We start from the raw sequence: 23,046 nt of genomic DNA, 5'->3' as shown, positions 1-23,046 counted from the left end.
ACCACACCGCACTACAGAGTAAATAACAGATGCAACCAAGAAATCACCCAGACGTTAGTCCCATTGTAAGTAAACCCATCTCACTGAAACTTCGTCTTTCTCATGAGGGTTTCCAATCTCCACCTTTGAAGATCCTGTTTTGGAGTTCACTCCAAACGTGTCTCCCACTCAAATGGTTTTAACAATGACCCACCTCGTAGGGTTTCAATCTCACCTTCTGAGATTCTTTCTCCCTGGAAATCTCGAGTTACTCAACAGTAACTCACAAACACACTTTCAGACCTATTGCTGTGCCAAGCCAAACACTACCGCTCCTTTGCCCCGATGGCCCACAGTACAGAGTCAGTCTGCTAATTGCAGCCCTTTCCTTAATTTGGAGCCTATTTTTTCTCCCTTCTTTTAACTTACTTAATAGGGCCTATTCCTGTCCCTGGGCCTGTGACACTTCTTGGCTAGCAGACTGCCTCAAACTGACTCCCTGAAGAGTTGTTCACTGACCCTTGAACTGATCTGGGCAAACTATCAAAATACTTTCCAGCAGGTCCCATGCTTGTTACTAGGCAGGAACCACTGTAACAGCATTAGAACATCCTGTACCTTTAAATGTTACAATGACCATAGACTGCCAATTGAATTCATAGCAGTTCCCATAATGATTTTGAATCACACTCATAAACACTCATGATAAATATTCAAATATGGATTTTCAATAGTAAAACACAATCTAAACATGTAAATATTTTGCCAATGTTTGTTGATGAATCCATCAAACTACGCAGAGTACTGATAAAAACAATCACCAATTCTCAAACTGAAATTTATAATAATTAAAATAAGGATTAAAAACTAACCATTTCACAATTTGATTAATTTTACATGTCATCTTAATTAATGCAATCATTAAAGCTTTCACTTGTAGGCCTCAATCCCTCTCAACAGCCTGAACTGATACTTGATGGGTCTGATTTTTCTGCCACCTTGCCCCATCGAAAGTGCACTTCCATTTATCTAGATTCAGGTATATTGCAATAAAAACAGAAAATGCTGGAAATACTCAGCAGGTCATGCAGCACTATAAGGAGAGAAACAGGGCTCACATTTCAGATCGATGACCTTTCATCAGTTTCTCTCTCCACAGGTGCTACCTGACCTGCTGAGTATTTCCAGCATTTTCTGTTTTTATTTCAGATTTCCAGCATACATGGTAATTTGCTTTTGCCCAGATATACTTGCATTTGGTGGGTCAAGCCATTAAAATGCCAGGACATACGCCAAGCACAAGTCTGTACCTCATCAGCATCTCATACTGGCAATCAGGGGGTAGAGGTAAAAATACATTGTATTATTCAAAAAGAACTGCATTGTTATGGTCATGTATAAATAATTATCCAAAATACCACATCACTCATGACTGCACTTGTAAAGAACCAATTTTTAAAAATTTTTCTTGGGCTGTGGCTTTGAAATTGGACTGTGCCTTTAAAAACTACCATGGCTGCAGTTGAAAGACATGTTCGCTGGAAACAGGATGAGGAATACCTACAATGTTGTTATCCTGGAGCATAGGGTGCCATAAGAGAGCAGGATGGTGCCCGAAAGGGGTTCTGAACTAAGGGGAAACTGCCTAGCAACATCATTTTAATTGGCTCCTGATCAGGTGACGAAGGTTTTGTATGATAGCTGTGAGCAGAGAGATCTTAGCATGCAAAGAGAACACACCTGAAACCTCCCTCTCCTGTGTGTGTAAGATTCCAGTAAATCTACAAGGCTAGCTAGCTGGCCTTTACTTCATATCTCTAACCTGCTCTCTCTGAAAACCCCCCTGCCAAGAAGAAAAGGGGAAAATCACCAATAGAGACATTGAAAAGCAAGTTTTCAACCAATGATCTACAGACAAAGTGCTGGAAGACCATCTTGTGTCATTAACAATGAACTGCAAGGAATTTGGGAAGACATCAATCAAAATCAACCCATCTAATCCCATACTCCAGATTGGTGCTTTCGAACTGTTTTATCTCACCCTTAAAATCCATGTTTTGTATATCTTATGTCTCAAGTGGTGTTCCACAGGGCTCGGCGTTGGGACCCTTGCTGTTTGTGTTATATATTAACGATTTGGACGTGAACGTGGTGGGGGCACGATGGGGAAATTTGCAGATGACACAAAGATTGGCCAAGTAGTGGATAGTGGAGAGGATAGCCATAATCTCCAAAACGATATAGATGGGTTGGTGGAGTGGGCGGTAAAGTGGCAGATGGATTTTCACATAGAGAAATGTGAGGTCGTACATTTAGGGAAGTCAAACAGTTATAGGGATTACACAATAAATGGGAATATACTAAGAGGGGTAGATGAAGTGAGAGATCTTGGCGTACAAGTACACAGGTCCCTGAAGGCAGCAGTTCAAGTAGACAAGGTTGTAAAGAAGGCATATGGGATGCTCTCCTTCTTTGGCAGAGGTATAGAATATAAAAGTAAGGATATAATGTTGGAATTGTATAAAACACTGGTGAGGCCACAACTGGAGTATTGTGTTCTGGTCACCACATTACAGGAAAGACGTAATAGCTCTGGAGAGAGTGCAGAGGAGATTTACAAGAATGTTGCCAGAGTTAGAAAAGTGTAGCGACGAGGAGGGATTGGATAGGTTGGGGTTATTTTCCTTCGAACAAAGAAGGCTGAAAGGTGACTTGATTGAGGTGCACAAAATTATGAGGGGACTAGATGGAGTGGACAGGATAAAATTGTTCCCCTTGGTGGAGAATTCTAGAACCAGGGGACATAGGTTCGAGATAAGTGGCAGAAGGTGTAGGGGGACATGAGGAAGAACTTTTTTACGCAGAGGGTAGTGGGTGTTTGGAATTTGCTGCTCAAGTTGGTGGTAGAGGCAGAAACTTTAAACTCTTTTAAAAAGTACCTGGGTCTGCACCTTAAGTGCTGTAAGCTGCAGGGCTATGGGCCGGGTGCAGGAAGGTGGGATTAGAAAGGGCACCTGGGTGTCCTCGGGCTGGCATGGACAAGATGGGCTGAATGGCCTCCTTCCGTGCTTTAACTTTTCTATGGTTCTATGGCAAGTAACATTCACACCACACAAGTGTCAGGCAATGACCCTCTCCAATAAGAGAGGGTCTAACCATCTCCCCTTAATATTCAATGGCATTACCATCACTGAATCCCCCACTATCAACATCCTCAGGGTTACCATTGACCAGAAACTGAACTGGACTAGCCATATAAATACTGTGGCTACAAGAACAAGTCAGAGGCTAGGAATCATGCGACGAGTATCTCACCTCCCGACTCCCCCAAAGGCTGTCCACCATCTACAAGGCACAAGTCAGGAGGGTGATGGCATACTCCCCACTTGCCTGGATGAATGCAGCTCCTACAACACCATCCAGGGCAAAGCAGCTCGCTTGATTGGCATCCCATCCACAAACATTCACTCCCTCCACCAACGACGCACAGTAATAGTAGTATGTACCATCTACAAGATGTACTGCAAGAATTCACCAAGACTGCTTGGACAGCACCTTCCAAACCCACGATCACTACCACCGAGAAGGACAAGGGCAGCAGATGGATGGGAACACCACCGCCTGGAGGTTCCCCGTCCAAGTAATTCATCATCCTGACTTGGAAATATATTGCTGTTCCTTCACTGTCGTTGGGTCAAAATCCTGGAACTCCTTCCTGACAGCACTGTGGGTGTACCTACACCACATGGACTGCAGCAGTTCAAGAAGGCAGCTCACCACCACCTTCTCAAGGGCAACTAGGGATGGGCAATAAATGCTGGCCCAGCCAGCCAAGCTCACATCCCGTGAATGAATAAAAAAAATCCTTCCCTTAACGTATCGCAAACTCAGCCTCTGAGGGATACAGGATTGGGGTGCGAGTCTCTCTGTCCTCTTACCATTTAATGGGGGTAGAGAACAGGGAATAGACAGAGTAAAAGGTACATGATTGACAGCAGAAAGAAGAGGAGTGTGTTGTTCAAAAAGGGTAAAGATAGTGATGGCACTGAGTAGGGGGTCATAATGAGAATGTGGGGACGGGAGAAGGATTAGAGATAGTAGGGATGTAAAACAGTGTGGAGCACATTGGAGTAAGAGGGTGGGAAGGAAGTTGCTGAGGACCATATTTTTCCTTGCATCTCCCACCAGGGAATACAGCATCCAGCCACTAGCAGCTTATTTCCATAGCACACATCTATCAATTCCCATCTGCAAGGAAAGAAAGCAAAGAGGAAAAACAGGGAATGGGTGCAAGAAGTAGAAGTAGAATTACAGAAAGAGAGTAGAAAAAGAGAGTGTAACAGGAACACGAAGACCACACAGGTAAGAGACACCACATTCTTTGACTGACCATGTGCGCTGCCATGGAATCTATTAGCGGTTTATTCATTTTTCTCTGAACTAAAATTGACCTGTTACACGCATTACCACCATGGTTCAGCAAATAAACTGTTGTCATGTTTTGGGATTTTTGAATATTTCCAAGGAACATTATCAAGTTAATTTATATTAAGATGTTATTCAGTCAAATTCAACATGCAAGGGGTTAAATTTACACAAAACACGCATTTGAAGCCTGCAGCTAGGAGCAGCCAAAGTGTTTGTCAGATAGATATTTGTCAAAAACTATATCTAGATAGTGGCGTTCACATATGCTATTGAGATGGTTTAATTCATTTGGGCACAGAAGGGGATAGTTGCCAGGTGCTCTAAAACTAAGGAGGTGGTAGCAGTGGCAGCTCAACAGACCAATCCACAAAGGGAACCAAAAGTTGAAAGCCTGTAACCAGCTCAGCCTGCAGAAATTTGGTTGGAGCAGGCAGAAGGTGAGGACTCCCATTCCAAGACAAGGGCCAACTAATTTCAGGGATTTTGCTAGTCTGCATGGTGAATTTATCCTGCTAACAGGGAGAGAGCAGCATGATATTTGTTTTGTTATGAGGACTATCGTGAGATTAAAATTCACTGAAAGCTATTTGGTTTATTTTGCAAGCAACACATGAACAAACAGGTTTACCTCTTTACAATTGGCTTCCTCTCATCAGAGTGAGTCTCTGTCCACTGTCTGGAAAAGATTACTGTACCCAGTATGCACAAATATAGTTTATTATGAGCCCCAGGTCATACTGTCATGACTAACTAGTGGGAAAGTAAAGGGACATGGAAATCACTTACAGTAAAAACCACTAACATTGACCTGGAAAGTTCATCCAGTGCAAACCTGGAGCAGCATTTTCCCCCCATTGAGGGGGGCGGGGTTGTGCGGGAGGGGGCGGGTTCCCGATTGGCGCCCCCAGACGGGGGCGTGCCGTCATTTTACGTGGGCGGGCCAATTAGGGCCCGCCCAGCTTGACGTGCGCCAGGAAGCGCTGTGAGCTCCCTGTGTGGGCAGGAGGGAGATTCCCTGAGCCGGGAGTGCCTCCTTTGCACATGTATGCAAAAAAGCGCACAGATCTCCCTGAGGCAAAGCGCTACCTCAGGGAGTTCAGCTCAAGATTCAAAAGTTCATCAAAGGCTGAAAAAAGTATTCCTGACATGTCCCCTCATGTGACACTGTCATATGAGCTGGGACACGTAAATTTCTTTCATTTAAACATTTTATACAAATTTTAGAACCCTCATGAAACCTCATCCCGCCCGTGGATGAGGTTTCATGTTTTTTCTGAAAGCTGCCTAGGCTCTTCGCCTGCCTGTTAAGGTTGAATGTGCAGGTCCATTAATCATTTTAATTACTTTTTTTAATGGCCTTAATAGGCCGTTGACAGGTCGGCAGGTGCGCAACCGAACTGAGAATCTAAATGACGCGGGGTGACGTTGCGACGCACGCCCAACGTCACCCTGCGTCATTTTACGCATTGGCTAGCGGGTCCCGCCCCCCCGCCCGCAAGATGCAGCCCCTGAAGTTTGCAGCAGTTGCAATTTTATGCTTTTTAAAAAAACAAAAACAAACCTAGAACAGAAAAATGTAGTAGTATTTTCCCCAAGTGTAATACATACATCATCACACTGTCACCGGATCTTTTGTGCTAGAGATTCCATGTCATCACCAACAACTGTATCACGTTCCAATTCACGTTTACCCATCATGGCTCCACCAGTGTGGGTTTGAACAATGCCTGGTTAAAGTAAATGTAAGAATGAACAAAACTAAATTAAGGGCAGAAGCATGACCTCCAAGTTTTAACTGAAAGAATGAGGCAAACATTTGGAACAGCTCATGGACACAATGCCCAGATTATTGCAACTGCCAAGTCTTATTTAAATATACCAGTCCCCATTCCCACCCAATGGCAATGATTGGTTGGCTGGGGACCTTTGTAAATGACTCCCACCAGTCAAGGAAGTTGAGGCGTGGGAGCATGTGCCTGAGGTCCTATGATTCCTTGAAAGGTGGAAGCCAGACTATTCCTACTGACCTATGAGGAACTATTAGAAAAATGTTGCCTAACCGTTTTGTCCTTCTTTGGGCCTGCTGCACCGAACAGCACTGGATGTGAAATGCAGCTGCCGTATGTTAAAATATAGTGGGGATCTGATCAATTTCATCAAATCCCGATTTTAAAATTTCAGTGAGGCCGTCAACTGCCCGGCCAGAACGTGCCATTAAAATGGAGCAGAACACAAGGCCTACAAGGATTGGGTAAGCAGGTCGCCACAAACATTTCATCACCCCCTATCCTATTCTCATCAGGCTCATGGGGTAAAAATCAGGGCTGTGAGTATTCATCTCTACAGGAAGTGGTAATCATTCTTTGAATGAACACTCTGTAGAGGTCAGCCTGCCAAAACTAGGCTGCTACAATATCAGATGGTATGGTCAGCCTCTGGGCCAAAAGGTAGGTTAGTCTGTCGAGTGGGGGTGATTCCATGAGCAGCAGTGGTTCAGGCTGGTTCAGGGGAGGGAAGGCTAACATACAGGAAAGATGAAAGAATGAAAGAACTTGCATTTCTGTAGCACCTTTCCCAACCTCAAGGTTTCCAAATAGTGTTTTACAGTAATGAAGTACTTTGTAGTAACTGATGTAATGTAGGAAATACAGCAGCCAATGTGCATACAGCAAATCCTGCAAACAGCAATGGCGATAATGACCCTCTCTTGTTTTAGTGATCTTCATTGAGGGATAAATATTGGCCAGGATACAGTGGCTAACTCCCTGCTCATCTTCAAAATAGTGCAATGGGATCTTTTGTATTTACCCAAGAAAGCAGAAAGCGTGTTGGTTTCACGTCTCATTTGAAAGATAGCTCCTCTGCTACTGCAGGACTCCCTTAGTACTGAAGTGCCATCCTGACACCTTAAGCATCCGTTTTATGCCTGTAAAAGGGGCGCAGAGTGATCCAGTTTCTAGGCCTCTGCATTTTAAACACCCCTATTAGATCAACCCTTGAATTTTCTAAAGAAAATGGTGACAAGCAGAATTTATGTGGCTGTACTTAGTTTAACTCTAATTCCTGACCAATGCTGCTGAGGTTCAGTGCCCAAAACTGAACTGAACACGATGGATCTCTGACTAAGGCGCTGTACAACTAATGCATAACTTCCTCCCATTTATATTTCAGTCCCCTTGAGTTTAAGACCAACATGCCATTAGCCTTCTTGATTTCTTTTTGTGCCTGTGTGCTAGCTTTTAACGATTTATGTACTGGCACCCAAATTGCTTTACATTTCACAGTTCCTAGTCTCTCACCATTCAGAAAATAATATAATATGTATTTCTTGGATCCAAAGTGATGGACTCAATGCTGTTCCAAATTGAACTCCATCTGCCACAGTCTTTCCACTAACTGGGAGGAATTTTCTGTTCTGGAGACCAAGGACAGGATTTTCCAGCCCCGCTGTGGTGTGATAGCATGACCCGCCATGGGGAATGTGGCGGACGAGCCAAAAGTCCATTGTCTTTCGGCAGGACTGGACAATCCCGACAGTAGGCAGGGTCAGAAAATCCCACCCCTAGTCTGGTGGCCGGAGCAGAAGTCAGAGTGATTTGAGCAGGATGGCTGAACACGCGAGATCTTGTGCTGTTCAGCTCATTAATTATGCATCCGTGAGGAACACATTGAATCTAATGGCAGGGCAGGCAGGAAGTGGCCTGCTCCACCGCTACCTCATAGGCTCCAACATCCAGGCACCATACTTAAATGGCACCTGGACAGCCATTCACTCTTCCACTCTGCTGCTTGACTCCCCCGCCCCTTCAGTCCAGCCTCAGTCTCATCCCTCCCTGTGCCAAGCCTTGGTGCAGCTCTTGCTACAGTCAGTCGATATCTCTCAGTGATGATGTGAAAGGAAGGTGAAAGCAGCTTCTACTGACCTCAAAGTCCAGGAAGAAGTCTACCTCGCCAGGTGCATGCTATTTACGTACAGTCGTGAAAGTGAACTCTCTAAATTCCTGCTGGTGGGGTGCTTAATTTGGAGAGGGAACAAGATTCCAGTCTGTTGGCCGTTTAATGAGCATTCATGAGATGTAAATGGGGTTCCTGACATAGCTCCATGGAACATTCGACCCGCCTTTAAGCTGCCATGAAACACGGGAAAACAAAATTCCAAACTAATTCCTGTCGTCAGGAAAACTGATTTTTGGCTTTCCATCAAATCTTGCTCCCCCACTTGCCACAATTCCTGCTGCTGGCAGGAGTGGAAGATTCCACCCACTGGCTCTGTCCTTGGTTATAGATTAAACCTCTTTCTCTCCTTGTGAGCCAGGGGTGTATTGGAGTTTCCCTGTTCCATGTCTACAGGAACCGCACCATACCACTATTGGTGGACCAATAGTGAAGGGCTTCTCCTTATCTGTGAATCATTCATGTATATGTATATAATTGTAGAGGATGTGCTGTACTGGCATCTACAGGCCACCCCACCACCCACCCTGCACCCCCACCCCTCTCAAAAAAAATACAATGCTGAACATTATTCAACTGTGTAATTAGTGAGCAAGTGAGAAGTTATTCTACTGCAGTGGAAGCACTGGCTTACTGAGTTGTTACTTCCACAAGTTTATTCTGTACCATTTATAATTACTTGTCCAGTTGGGTCATCACTCTTTGAATCCACAGCATAATTTTCCTAGACTGATATCAGGTCAGATTCAAATTAAAAATAAAAGGCCACAATGGATGACATTTTAATAGTAAAGTCATCATTGTGATCTCATCCCTTTCAACATGTTGCAGGGACACTTTGAAGGAGTAGCATTTGGTTCTTGTTTTAGATATAAGAAAACCAAAGAGCATGGCATACAGTGATAATCCCATGGGCTTGTAAAAGGCGTCTTGGTATTTGGATCATGTTTGGATATCATGACTAAAGATGGCCCTTCAAGACGTGTGTTTTAGTGTGGCTTGGTGGTTTGAGGCAGAAACCTCCAGACTCACCACTATTCTCAGGTAATTGATCTCCCAGGGAGTACATGGTTCCTCCATTTCCATTTTGGTTTGAAGGCACTGATGCGAGTGGACCTATCACAATAACAAGAGTTTACATCTATATAGTACCTTTGAAAAAAACATTCCCATGCAAAAAAGAGGGAAATCACCACCCTTCAACATTTTTATAAACATCTGTGCTGACATTTTAAGCTATTTATTTCAAAAGTATCCATGAACTTTCCCATTTTATTTCTGCAGTAAAAAATAAACTAAATGCTCATTTCACTGGTATTGTATTCCTTCACTTATTTTTTTTTAAACTGAGAAGTGTTTAATCGCACACTTTTGTTTAAAATGGTGCTCAAATTTGGTTTTCTTTTGCAGTAACTAGTGATAGTAGAAAGAGAAACCACGGTCTTTACAGTTCTAAGTGTTTCAGAAGGTTACACTTGTGTAAGTTTCCACATAAACATTATACTTTGTGACTTTATCTAATAAATTCTATAAATACCATAGTAGGAACTCAAAATCCCTGATTCCAAAATGCCAACTGTTCTGATTCAGTTATAGTTTCAGTACTGTCTTCCCATCTGGGCAGAGGGATTACATACTACAGAATATCTACAATTACAAACATCTTCTTAAAGGGTGCTAGAGTTAGTACCATCATGCAGTGCTTCAGGAACTACACTGACATTTTCTGGGCACCTACGAAGAGCAGGCTGTCCAAGAGTAAGGGAATTCTGCACTCCAAGCAGTGGTTTTGTGGTAAAACTACAATTTCTTGAGATAGGCTATCCAGAAACAGTGCCTGATTTGGAAGACCTGCCTAGTCCATCTATTCATGAAGCGGTAGGCACTCAGGATGTGCACTAACACTTGTCTGTCAAGGTATTTTGACATATGTCCATCAGGGGCTCAGAACTGATGTAACAGGTCTTCATAGCAAGTATTTGGCTGTAGACAGCACTGTCATATTATTATTGTCTTGTGTTGGGAAAAAAGGCCTGGGGAAGGGTACTTTGACTGCAGTAATAGTATATTTTTATGAATTTCTTAAAAAAGTACCCTGGGTAATTTTTCACAACATATTCCACTTGCTATAGTCTGAGAATAAGTTGTGTTTACAGGGGGGAGGGTCTTTGAAGAGGAAGAAAGGGGTTTTAGTAACAGGATTCCAAACTGTGATAGCTGTGTAGCTGTTTGAATTGAATAAATTTTTGGTTTAGGTTTCTCTGATAAAGGAGAGAATAGGCTTCTTACCAAGTCCCTTGTAGCGTGATAGTTGCTGGTAAATCTGTTTCATTCTCTCGATATTAAGCCGACTGGCCTCTGCATGTATCACCATGGGCTTTGGATAATGCACGCCAATGATGCACTTTGCTGCGACTTGGACAGAGTTTGGAGCGTTCCACGGATCATAGATATACTTTGCAGGAAATCCTTTAAGGATTGGCAAGTAACGTCTGCAAACAGAGTCTTATTGTAAATACTAATATTGTGTGAACATACTCATCAAGGTAATTCTAACAACAATCCATCTGTTCTCCATTTCTGTGCTATAGATTTCACCATTTCCACCACCCCCCCACCGCCCCCCCCCCCCCCCCCCCCCCCACCCCACCCCCCCTTCCCCCTCAACACATGTATCAAGCACAGCATTTTACAGCATATATTACCAGTACCTTTAGCCCTTGGGTCCCTTAGAGGTTTGAAAGGCCAAGGATGTGATATGGTGTAGATCCAAAGTATCACAATGCAACAGTTTACAGCCATAGTTTCCCTACAAGATAAATGTTGAACCTTGGTGGAGCCAGGACAAAACAAAATTCTGGACTGCATATGTGCCTCCAATAGACTGTTGCTGGAAGAAACAAAGAACTAGCATCTTTCATGACCTCAGGGTGTTCCAAAGTGCTTTATGACCAGTTAAATACAGCACTTCTAAAATATAGGATATGTGGAAACCAGGTTCTCCACAGGAAAATCTCACAAACAGCCATGGGATATTTACCAGATAATTTATTTGTGGTGTTGGTTGAAAGAAAATTTTGGCCAGGACACCAGGGAGAACTCTACTTCGAATAGGGCCATGGGATTTTTCATGTCAAACTGAGGAGATAGCTGGGGCATCAGTTCAACATCTCATCTGAAAGACACCATTCTCTGATAGTGCAGTGCTACCTCAGTAGTACACTGAAGTGCCAACCTGGATTATGTGCTCTAGTCTCTGGTGCAGGACTTGAATCCACAATGTTCTGACTCCGATGAGAGCGCCATTAACTGAGCCACAGCTGTCTTTTTGAAGCCTGAAAACAGGCTTTCTTTTGCACTATCTTGAGCTGAGGCATAGGGCTGGTACAGTAGGTACCCCAAGCATGCTATATAAAGGGGAATAAAAAGCCACAAGCTTCTTTAATGACCAAAATGATTAAAAAGCCATCTGATGTCAGACTGCCCCATACTGACCAAGTGAATCTCCAGTATGATTTCTGGTCTGTCCCGAGTTAGCCAATTTCAGCCAGGGCAGTAGTTGGATACTGTACTAACATTGGTCTCAGTATTCTAGAACTTCACCAAGGCTGATTAATGCTTGGTGATGTTGTGTGTTTTTGAAAGTGTTACAAAGAATGGGATCAAGATAGGCATCAGCATTTCAACACCCTGGGCTTGATTTTCAATCTGGTTTAAGGAACCCCAAAAAATTCTGGGTCCTGATCCTGCACTGCATCTGTGTCGCTCACAGGATGCTATCTTAAAATGCAAATACCCTAATTGGGCTGGAGGTAAGTTCAGCGTTCAATTATTGGCGCCAAGCATTGCCAAGGGGCAGAAGCTGCTGCAGAGCATGATCGTCAAAAGCAGACATCAGCCATCTTGGGGCCTGCCATTGCCTTACAGAAGCGAGGAGGCAGAACATCAGAGGGCCAGCAGCCTCACTGTGCAGAGAACTGACCAAATGGCCAATTGAAAGGTACTGCGCCTGATCTTATACAAAACCTCCTGGTCATTAAAATTTTCCATCAAAAAAATTACTTGCATACCCCCACATTGAACATGACAGCTGTGCAATAACATGTGGCAGACTGGTCGAGATCAGTGACTTGCAATTTGAAAATCAGCTTCTGGCCTTCTCCAGCACATTAGCAAACTCAAGGAGCTTACCAGGCCATTAATCGGAGGCATGGAAGGTGTCGGCTTCAGCTCCCCAACCCGCCCAATTTTTGAAAATTCCAGTACGTCCCGGAGGTGTCAGTACACTGACACATCATCTGGGGACGCTGTTTTCAAAGTGCGTCCACTTCCCTTCTCACCTCCATGGGTGACTGAAGATCAGTTTAAGGACACATTAAGGTGGCCATTGGATGAGTTGTCAGAAGTTGTGGAATTGTATCCAATAATATTCATGTGGGGAGGGTATAAAACTGAAAATATAAAATACACACAACATTTATGAGTGACAAAACTGATGTAGTTTACAGAAATGAAAATGCCAATCAGAAATTGTCCATTTCAACTGAACTCCTTGTGTTAAAGTCTTCCAGAGTTCAGCTTCCTCCTAAAAATTAGGTGAAGCAATTCTACATGTCATAAGCACTGCTGATATCTGTAAGTGATGAACCTGATTAGCACTGCACATTGGAGCACTACACACTGTCAACAAAAGAACATATGGTCCCCGGTGTAACTGTCTATAAATCTGAGTTCCTGATCTTGGAGACAGACATTGAGTGAAGTCTACTAATTGCCACAAAGAGATAGGTGTGAGGGGAGTGGTGGCATGGGTTGGGGGTGGGGGGGAAGATTCATCATTCATCTCTCATTGAAAGAAACCTGGAAAAGATCGACATTTAATACTGATTTACATCTGAAGCAAAATAGACAAGCTCGTGAGCCCCAGCAATCAGTCAGTCAGTCTTCCTGCAGGTTTCACTCCTACACATATGGCCTGGTGTGGTTTCCCTCCCAAGTTCTCAATCTGTTCTAAGAAATTTGCTTTTGGAAGCTTCAATGTGCCAGTAAAGTCTGTCATTATAATTCCTCTTTTTTTTTGTTGCCATGCGACTGCCCTAATGCTGGCAAGTAGAACTGTGAAATGCAGTTTCTTAGAACAGTTTGAGAATTTGGGAGGGAAACCACACCAGGCCATATATGTAAGAGTGAAATCTGCAGGAAGACTGACTGATTGATTGCTGGGGCTCACAGGCTTGTCTATTTTGCTTCAGATGTAAATCAGTATTAAATGTCGATCTTTTCCAGGTCTCTTTCAATGTGAGATGAACGATGGATCTTCCCCCCACCACCCCACACCGCCACTCCCCTCACACCTATCTCTTTGTGGCAATTAGTAGACTTCACTCAATGCCAGTCTCATTACTGGAGTTACACTCTGCTCCTTGTGGGAGTGGTTTGAAATGAAATAGAGATTAAGACCGCAAAATAGTTAAATGAAGAGAACTGAATGCTGGGAGAGGAATTTTTAGCATTGCTGCAGCTGATTAGGTGCTGATCATATTCTCAGCAGGTTCCTCAAGGTTATTGGGAATATTTTTTACAGTACATACAATGACCATTTTGAAAATAACATCTGCAAAAAAAAAAAGGACATTGATGTCAGTCCCCAAGATGTCCATCCAGGTTTTAGTGTATTTGGAACTGAAAATTCTGATGTATTTATTAAGTACAAGAAGTTCCTATTTGACTTCAATGCACATTAGCGTATTTAAAGCATTGATTTAGCTTAAAATTGAAATGTACTGCCCTTGTGGTTGATGACAAAAATTATGTATAGTTTTCTGGGGAATTGTAACAGGCATTGAGTGAAGTCTACTAATAGGTGTGAGGGGAGCAGCGGTATATTTGCATATAAATGTTAAAATGTTAAAAAACTGTACAAGTTTCATGGACTTAAAGGCATACATTTAAAAAAGCATGTAAAGTACAAACATAATCTGAGTTAATAAGGCACATATCATCTACATCTGTCTCATCCTCCTGAACCACAAGAATCAAGTGGATTAGATGACTTGAACACAAAGATGTCAATACTATTCTGAAGCACAAAGACACATATCATAGACCAGTTAGTTTAACGTGAGTGGTAGGAAAGATAATCTTTACTCAAAGATGTAATAAAATGTAATGGACTCAAACATGAAGAATCTGAAAAAATAATGAAGAGTGGTCAGGCCAGATTTCAAAAGGGATCATGTTTGACTAACCTTGTTGAATTCTTTGAAATAACAGAAAAAGTAGACAAGTATAATGCATTTGGATTTTCAAAAGGCTTTTACTAAAGGTGCCATATAGTAGCTGCATGGTTAAGGTCAGAGCATATGGAGTCAGGGGAAAGGAAGCAGAAAGGATAGCAAGCTGGTTACAAAACAGAGGAGAGAGATTAGAGGTTAAGGTTTGCTACTTAGATTGAAAAAAGTTAGGAAGTGACGTTCCATAGGGATTGGTGCTGGGCCCACTGTTGTTCAGAATTTATATTAATGATTTGGAGCCAGACTGTCACAGAGTTGGGAAGACTCAAGACCCCATTAAAAACAGCAGGTGGAACCCAATTCCAGGATTCCCACCCAGTTCTGACAATTTTCACTGGCCTGTGATAAGGGTGTGGAAGCCCACCTGCACACAACACTCGCATCCTTGCCGGCTCCATTATGAGGGTGGGCAATTTAAATACCTCCTCAATTTTAGTGGAGTCAGTCTCCTTCAGTTAGTAGTTATGGTTCACACTTCTCTGAGGAGAGGTGAACCACAGGGTCAAGTGGGGAACCAAAAAAAAAACTCCCAGCCACCTTCCCGTGGAATATTTTCATTGAAAGTCTTTGAGATACAATAAAAACATTTGTTCTTTTAGTTTCAATAAATGCTGTATCGTAAGATGTATTTTTGTGGAAGTGATTTATTATAAAGCTCTGTCCTGCAAAAATAAGTTGACCATTATACTTGTGTAAGTATTGAGATGTATTAGAGTACTATTGGGAAAAGTGCTCTTATACATTCAAAGCTGAAGAAAACACTGCTTGGAATCTCTAGTGTTATAATGTGAAGTGGCATAATGCCTAGAGTCCTTTTAAATGAAAAAAAAATGCTGCAGCAGCTTGCACTTAAGAGAAAAAAAATCCCCCACTTGCTCCTGGATTGCTTTGAATGACAGGACATCTGGTGTAGCTTAGGAAAAAAATGGCAACTGGTTTTTCAGTTTCAATATACTCCTTCGTTTCTATTTTATTATAGCTGAGCCTATTATGAAAGCTTGGCTGAGTTTCTAAAGATCCAGAACCACTTATCTCAACAGGGGCCCGGGGTTGTGTAGACATTTTGATTGACAGTTTTAGGAGGTTAATAAAGGATTACGTCTGTGATACAGCTCATGAAACAGATGTTTTTACAGAGTGACCACTTGAGGAGATTTACAATTTTTGAATAAGTTTCATGAATGAGAGTTTTTGTCAGTAGCAAGTATGTTTGAGTGAGAGCTCTATTAGATTGTTAGAAATTTATTCTTTTCAACTCAATTTCAAAGATATGGCTCCCCGAGGTGCGTCCATAGCAGATACTCGATGAGAAGCTATGATGAATATATAGGGGCATTGAGGCATATTGAGGGGAGACATGGGGCATAGGAGAGGCCATGGCCAATATTTGGGGTTGGGCGGGGGGGAAGTCATGAAAGGGGCATGGGATTGAGGGACAGTGTGGGTTTGAAGGTCTGACATTCATCATTAAAACTGGGCCAATATGCCTGTAAATGGAGGCAAGTGTTTCAGCCTGCCGGCCTCACCACCTGCCCACCTGTGTTGCTGTCTCAGGCCTGCTGGGGAGGCAGTAGGTCTGACTTCATCCCAAACCCCTCCTCCCCAACACAAAACTTTTAAGGGGACGGGTTTCCCCACTCAACCTGCCCACTTTCTTCATGAAAATCCAGCCCTTGGTCTTGGAATTGGTAGAACAATTTAAAAACGCCAAGACATCAAATTGGGAAGTCTGTTAGATTCAAATTAAATGTGACAAGGTACAGGTGGACACAACAAACTTGCAGAATGAGCACGTCATTGACAAATTAATTACAATTTAGCCAAGTTCGCGGTGCATTTTGTAAGGGAGAATAAGGAGGCCACAAACAATTGGAGAATAAGAGACCAAATGGAGTAGGAGGAGCAAATAGATCTAGGGATCCAGATCCAAAAAAAAAATCACAAGAGCAATGACATAGGCTAATAAGAGTATACAAAATATAAATAGAAAACCAGGATTCATTTCTGAAGAGAGAGAACTGAAAAGCAGAGAAATTATTTTCAACTTGTATCGAACCTTGGTTAGGCAACATTGGAGTACTGTGAATTGTCCTGATCTCCATATTATAAAAAGGATACAGAACATTGGCAAAGGTGCAAAATAGTTTTGATTTCTTTCTTGTAATATATGACAATATTCATCAGGAAATTATTCTTTTTTTCTAGAAAAGGTTGAGCAGTGACCTGATGGAGGTTAAGATAAAGGTTTATTTATTAGAGTAAAGATAAATGAAATGTTTGCACTTGTGGAGGAGTCCAAATCTAGAGATCCTAAATAAGCGACAGTCACTGATAAAAGCAATAGGGAATTGAGGAGGAACTTCTGCCTAGAGAGTTGTAACAATGTGAAATGTACTACCAGAAGGAGTAGTTGAGGGAAACAGCATAGATGCATTTAGGAGGAATGTAGATAAGCATAGGAGGGCAAAACTGATAAGGGTAAGTTGTAGAGTGGGAGGAGGCTCACAGAGTATAAACACTAGCATAGATCACAGGGGCTGAATGGCCTGTCCCTGTGCTGTATACTTGAGGTAGGATATTGTTATGGATTGGATGCCCCAAACAAAGACACACTGGACTGGATTTCCCAACACAGGAAACAGATATTTTTCTAGAAAATACAGATATTGTTCAAGATTTGCCCTGAACACAGCCAAAATAATTATGTGGAAGTAAACACTAACAAAATAATTATGTTTTCTATAAATAAAATCTCTTCTATAAATAAAATCTCCAAGTTTCTTTTTTGGAAAACCTATGACAAGACATGACAACATACTGTATATGATTATTTATCCGCAAAATATAAAGTAATATTTTCATTGGCATAGGATCAAGAGTCAATACTGGAGCTATTTGCATGTGACATCTACAATGATATTTTTGGAACTTGCATGGCATCAGTTGACATTTCTCCACTGCAAGTGATTTAAACTGGAGTGCTAGTTTAACTGATGACATAGAAGCACTAAAAAAAATAGATAGTAGACATGATGATGTGATAATGAATCTCTCTGAAGTACGCTGAAAGGAAAATTATAACACAAATAATTAGAGAGCAATTTAGAAAATACAAAATAAAAAAAGTGTGGTGTAAATAAGAAACATGTGAGGGGTATTGCTGCTTTATAGTTCACTGTTAAGCTCATCCACGCCGCCAATTGTGTAATTAATTTTGGGATTACTTCAACAGTGAAATAAATTCAGCCTTGCATGACTCCATCCATAACCGCATCCTTTTGCACAGCCACTCTGTTCACATAGCGAATTCAGACATGGTTGATACTGCAAAGGAACAAAATGAAATTAAAAAAACACAGCTCACTGCTTTCTATACAGGAACAGACTAATAGTTGGAATTAGATATTTACCAGTAATGCGGTTGCAATTTACGATAGATTCACATGAGGTCATGCCAAAGAATTGAGACACTAGTGGTTTACGGTATGGACATCATGGGAGTCTACAAATTTAACATGTTGTACACTTGCTTTCCATCTTCTATTTTGTTTTACAAAATATACACAGAGCTTTGTGAAGTGAAAGCTAAAGATAAAATAGAACTGATGCTACTCACATCAAAACCAAAGCAAAGCTGCTATGTTAGAAATGACTACAGAATACTATTGACATGTCCTCTGACATGTCCTCCTTCTTCCTTAACCGAGGTTTTCCACCCACGGTTGTTGACAGGGCCCTCAACCGTGTCCGGCCCATCTCCCGCGCATCCGCCCTCACGCCTTCTCCTCCCTCCCAGAAACATGATAGGGTCCCGCTTGTCCTCACTTATCACCCCACCAGCCTCCGCATTCAAAGGACCATCCTCCGCCATTTCCGCCAACTCCAGCATGATGCCACCACCAAACACATCTTCCCTTCACCCCCCCGGCGGCATTCCATAGGGATCGTTCCCTCCGGGACACCCTGGTCCACTCCTCCATCACCCCCTACTCCTCAACCCCCACCTATGGCACCTCCCCATGGCCACGCAGAAGATGCAACACCTGCCCCTTCACTTCCTCTCTCCTCACCGTCCAAGGGCCCAAACACTCCTTTCAAGTGAAGCAGCATTTCACTTGCATTTCCCCTAACTTAGTCTACTGCATTCGTTGCTCCCAATGCGGTCTCCTCTACATTGGAGAGACCAAACGTAAACTGGGCGACCGCTTTGCAGAACACCTGCGGTCTGTCCGCAAGAAAGACCCAAACCTCCCTGTCGCTTGCCATTTTAACACTCCACCCTGCTCTCTTGCCCACATGTCAGTCCTTGGCTTGCTGCATTGTTCCAGTGAAGCCCAACGCAAACTGGAGGAACAGCACCTCATCTTCCGACTAGGCACTTTACAGCCTTCCAGGCTGAATATTGAATTCAACGACTTTAGATCTTAAACTCCCTACCCCCATCCCCACCCCGTTTCTTCCCCCTCCCTTTTGTTTTTTCCAATAATTTATATAGATTTTTCTTTCCCCACCTATTTCTATTTTTAAATCTACAACTAATACTTTGTCAGTCTTTCCACCCCACCCCCACTAGAGCTGTACCTTGAGTGTCCTGCCATCCATTCTTAATTAGCACATTTTCTTAGATAATATCACCACCTTCAACACCTCTTTGATCCTTTTGTCTGTGACATCTTTTGATTATCTACTCCTATCACTGCTTGCTTGTCCCTACAACCACCCCACCCTCAACTTCTCTCTCTCCCCCCTCCCCCCCCACCCCCCCCCACCTTAAACCAGCTTATATTTCACCCCTCTCCTAACTATACTCAGTTCTGCTGAAGGGTCATGAGGACTCGAAACGTTGACTTTTTTCTTCTCCGCCGATGCTGCCAGACCTGCTGAGTTTTTCCAGGTAATTCTGTTTTTGTACAGAATATTATTGCTTGATTTAAAAGGGGTAGATAAGTTTTAGTAAACCCTAGGACTATCATACTATATAACCTTAAATTTGCATCAAGCATCGTGTGTGGGAAAAGTTGCAAGTCAAAAAAAATGAAATGTTCATAAGTAAATGTAGTTCCCTCAGTAGAACCTTTTGAAAATAAGTTTTAAAAAACATTTACACACCAATGCTGATTTTCTGACCAAAATCATGCAGTACAAGATGAGGTACATTGAATAGCCCTCATTGTTCAAAAGGAGGAATCCTCTGTACACCACAGAATTAAGCTGTAATTTAGTAAAACTTGCAAAGTCACTATAGGCCAAGTTTTCTCTCTTCAAGATAGTAACTCTTACAGTTCTGTTGGTTAGTGTTCCATTAATCACCATTCTTTACTAGAAAATCATAATAATGTTGATAAACTGATTTTCCACCCCATAGTCTTAATTATGTTTTTCCCTGATACCCATACACAGCACTTTTCGGATAGGGTCACCAGACGGTGATTAGGAGCAGAAACATCTTTCTCCCTTCCCCCACCCCAAACATCCTCTTCCTACAGAAGAGGGCATTGCGGCCAATTATCTAAGATCAAAGATCAATGTAGGTAATCAAATTTATTCTGTATGACACAGTACTCACCACAGTGTACAAACTCACTGAGGCATCAGGGGAGCTTCTGAACATTGTGCCTTTAACACAGGGTAGGAGCACAGGAACAGGATCAGGCCATTCAAACCCTCTAGCATGTTCAGTCATTCAATTAGATCATGGCTGATCTGTATACAAAGTCCACCCACCCACCATGGCTCCATATATGTCAATACCCTTGGCTAGCTTAAATCTATAAATCTCAGGTTTAAAATTATATTAAACAATTGAGCATCTACTTCTATGAAGTAAGTTTTATATCTTGATCACCCTTTGCATGAAGAAGCATTCCCAAATTCTCTCCTAAATGGCTTGGCTGATTTTAAGATTATGTCCCTTGTCCTAGATTTCTGCATGAGCATAAAAAGCTTCTCTTTATTTACCCTGTCACTTCCTTTCAAAATCCTAAAAACCTCAATCAAATCCTCATTTAACAGTCTATATTACAACTAACACAAGCTGAGTTTTGCAATCTCTCTATAATCTACCACTTGGGGGAGAATTTTCTCCCATCGGGCAGGTTGGTCGGGAGCGCACTGCCATTTTATGTGGACGGGCCAATTAAGGCCCGTCCAGCGTGACCCACGCCTGGTAGCCTTCAGCGCAACCTGTGCAGGGGTGGAGGAGAGGAGGATGGAGAGTTGGGACCTGTGCTCTTTCACGCATGAGCTGGGACATGTTTTTGAATTTTCATTAACATTTTTAATTAATTAATAAACCATTTATGAAACCTCATCCTGCCTGTGGATGAGGTTTCATGAAAAATGCAAAGGCTGCCTGGGCTCTTTGCTTGCCCGCCAATCTTAAGGTTGGACGGGCAGCCCTGACAATTATGTTAATTAGTTTATTACTGGCTTAATGTTTATTGACAGGCCTTTGACAGTTTGGCGGGCATGCAGCCGACTCCAGTACACATCCACCAGCCGAAAGATTGGAATGACGCGCAGTGACGTTGGGATGCATGCCCAATGTCACCGTGTGTCATTTTACGTGTCGGCGTGCGGGGCCCACCCCCATACACCGAACAAAAAATTCTGGCCTTGGAATCCTGGTAATATTTTGGTGAAACTGCACTGCACTCCTTCCAAGGCCAATATATCCTAAGGTGCAATGCCCAGAGCTATATATAGTTCACCAGATGTGGTCTAAATAGGATTTTGAATAGCTATTTCAAACTTCTTCCCCTTAATATTCTAGCCCTCTACCTATAAAGGCCAACACTCCACTAGCCTTCTTGATATTTTTTATCTTGACTACTTCATTTTATAATCTGTATACATGGACCTCTTTAGACCTTCATTGTTCCTAGCTCTGCACCATTTGAAAGAAAATACCCTGATTATCCTCTTTTGGTCCAAAATAGGTGATCTCACACTTACAGTATAACCTCACAATTACATGGATGTGGAGCTGACTGCACAAGGTTCAGTTGCAAACTTTCCAAAACGTCTTGCAATTAGAAAAAAAACATGTGGCTACTGATAATTAACTGCAAGTAACAAAAAGCTAAGGTTTCAATTAACTGTGCTTCTGTGAAATGAGGATTATTAAATTAGCTTACTAAATACTGAAGGGCTGATCGAATATCAGATAAGCAATTCCCTGAGCTGCCTGAAAACAGGCAACATAAGAAAATAGGTAGGCCATTTGGCCCCTCGAGCTCATTCCATCATTCAATAAGATTATGACTGATCTGTGATCTTACTCCATATATTTTGTTATATATAACAAAAATCTATCAATATCATATTCGAAATGTGCAACAGATCTAGCATCAACTAGAGCTCTATTTTACAAACATCAAACTGTGTACACAAGTGTTACCTAGGCCAGAATTTTAAGGCCCCTCCCACCTGGCAAAATATTATGGTCCCGCCAAACTGAATAGAGATTTAAATGGTGGAGGGAGGCATGCCACAGCGGGACTGTAAAATCCTGGCTCTAATTTCACTCCTGAAAGGTCTGATTCTAATTTTCTCACTCTGCCCCCTAGTCCTAGACTTCTGAAACAGCAGGAATAGCACTTTCTACCCTATATGTTCCCCTTAATATCTTGAAAACCTTGATCAAATCACCACTTAACCTTCTAAATTCCATGGAATACAACCCTAGTTTGTGTAATCTCTCCTTGCCACTTAACACTTGGAGTCCAGGTATCATTCTGGTAAACCTACACTGCACTCCTTCCCAGGCCATTATACCCTTCTTAAGGGTTTTGTACAGTTGAAGATGGACCTCTACCCTCTTGTACATTAGTCCTCTGGATATAAAGGCGAACCTTCCATTAGCTTACTTGATTAGGAACATAGGAACAGGAGAAGGCCATTCAGCCCATCGAGCCTGCTCCACCATTCAATACAATCATGGCTGATCGAACACTTCAATGCCTTTTACCCACACTATCCCCATAATCCTTTATGTTATTGTTAATTAGAAATTTATCATTCTCTACCTTAAACATACTCAATGACTGAGTTTCCACACCCTCTGGGATAGCAAATTCCAAAGGCCTAAGTGGCTTCCCCCTTATTTTGAAATTGTGTTCCCTGGTTCTAGACTCCCTAACCAGGGGAAACATCTTACCTGCATCTACCGTGTATATTCCTTTAGGTATTGTGTTGGGTTAAGTGTGTGTGCGCGTGCGTGCATGTGTGTTTCATCGGATTAAAGCCAGCTGCTCCAGATGCTTTGCATACGGTGAGAGAGATGAATGCATGGCTCAAAGACTGGTGCGGGAGAAATAGGTTCTGGTTTGTGGGGCACTGGCATCAGTACTGGGGAAAGTGGGGGCTGTACCGTTGGGACGGTTTACACCCG

The 23,046-nt window shown here is 42.4% G+C and overlaps 1 protein-coding gene across 1 annotated transcript in view; it reads right to left on the bottom strand.

Moving 5' to 3' along the window:
• LOC144683647 (cryptochrome-1-like) overlaps positions 1-23,046 on the bottom strand; it is a 102,785-nt gene that overhangs the window by 3,740 nt on the left and 75,999 nt on the right. The window contains exons 9-11 of the mRNA XM_078546896.1: positions 10,651-10,853; positions 9,394-9,477; positions 6,016-6,134 (exon numbers count right to left, since the gene is read on the bottom strand). Of these exons, the coding sequence (XP_078403022.1) occupies positions 6,028-6,134; positions 9,394-9,477; positions 10,651-10,853 (394 nt within the window). The 3' untranslated portion in view covers positions 6,016-6,027. The remainder of the gene's footprint in view (positions 1-6,015; positions 6,135-9,393; positions 9,478-10,650; positions 10,854-23,046) is intronic.

The sequence above is a fragment of the Cetorhinus maximus genome, chromosome 8 (genome assembly GCF_964194155.1).
Source record: "Cetorhinus maximus chromosome 8, sCetMax3.hap1.1, whole genome shotgun sequence".
Lineage (NCBI taxonomy): Eukaryota > Metazoa > Chordata > Chondrichthyes > Lamniformes > Cetorhinidae > Cetorhinus > Cetorhinus maximus.
This window is presented reverse-complemented; position numbering and strand designations above follow the sequence as displayed.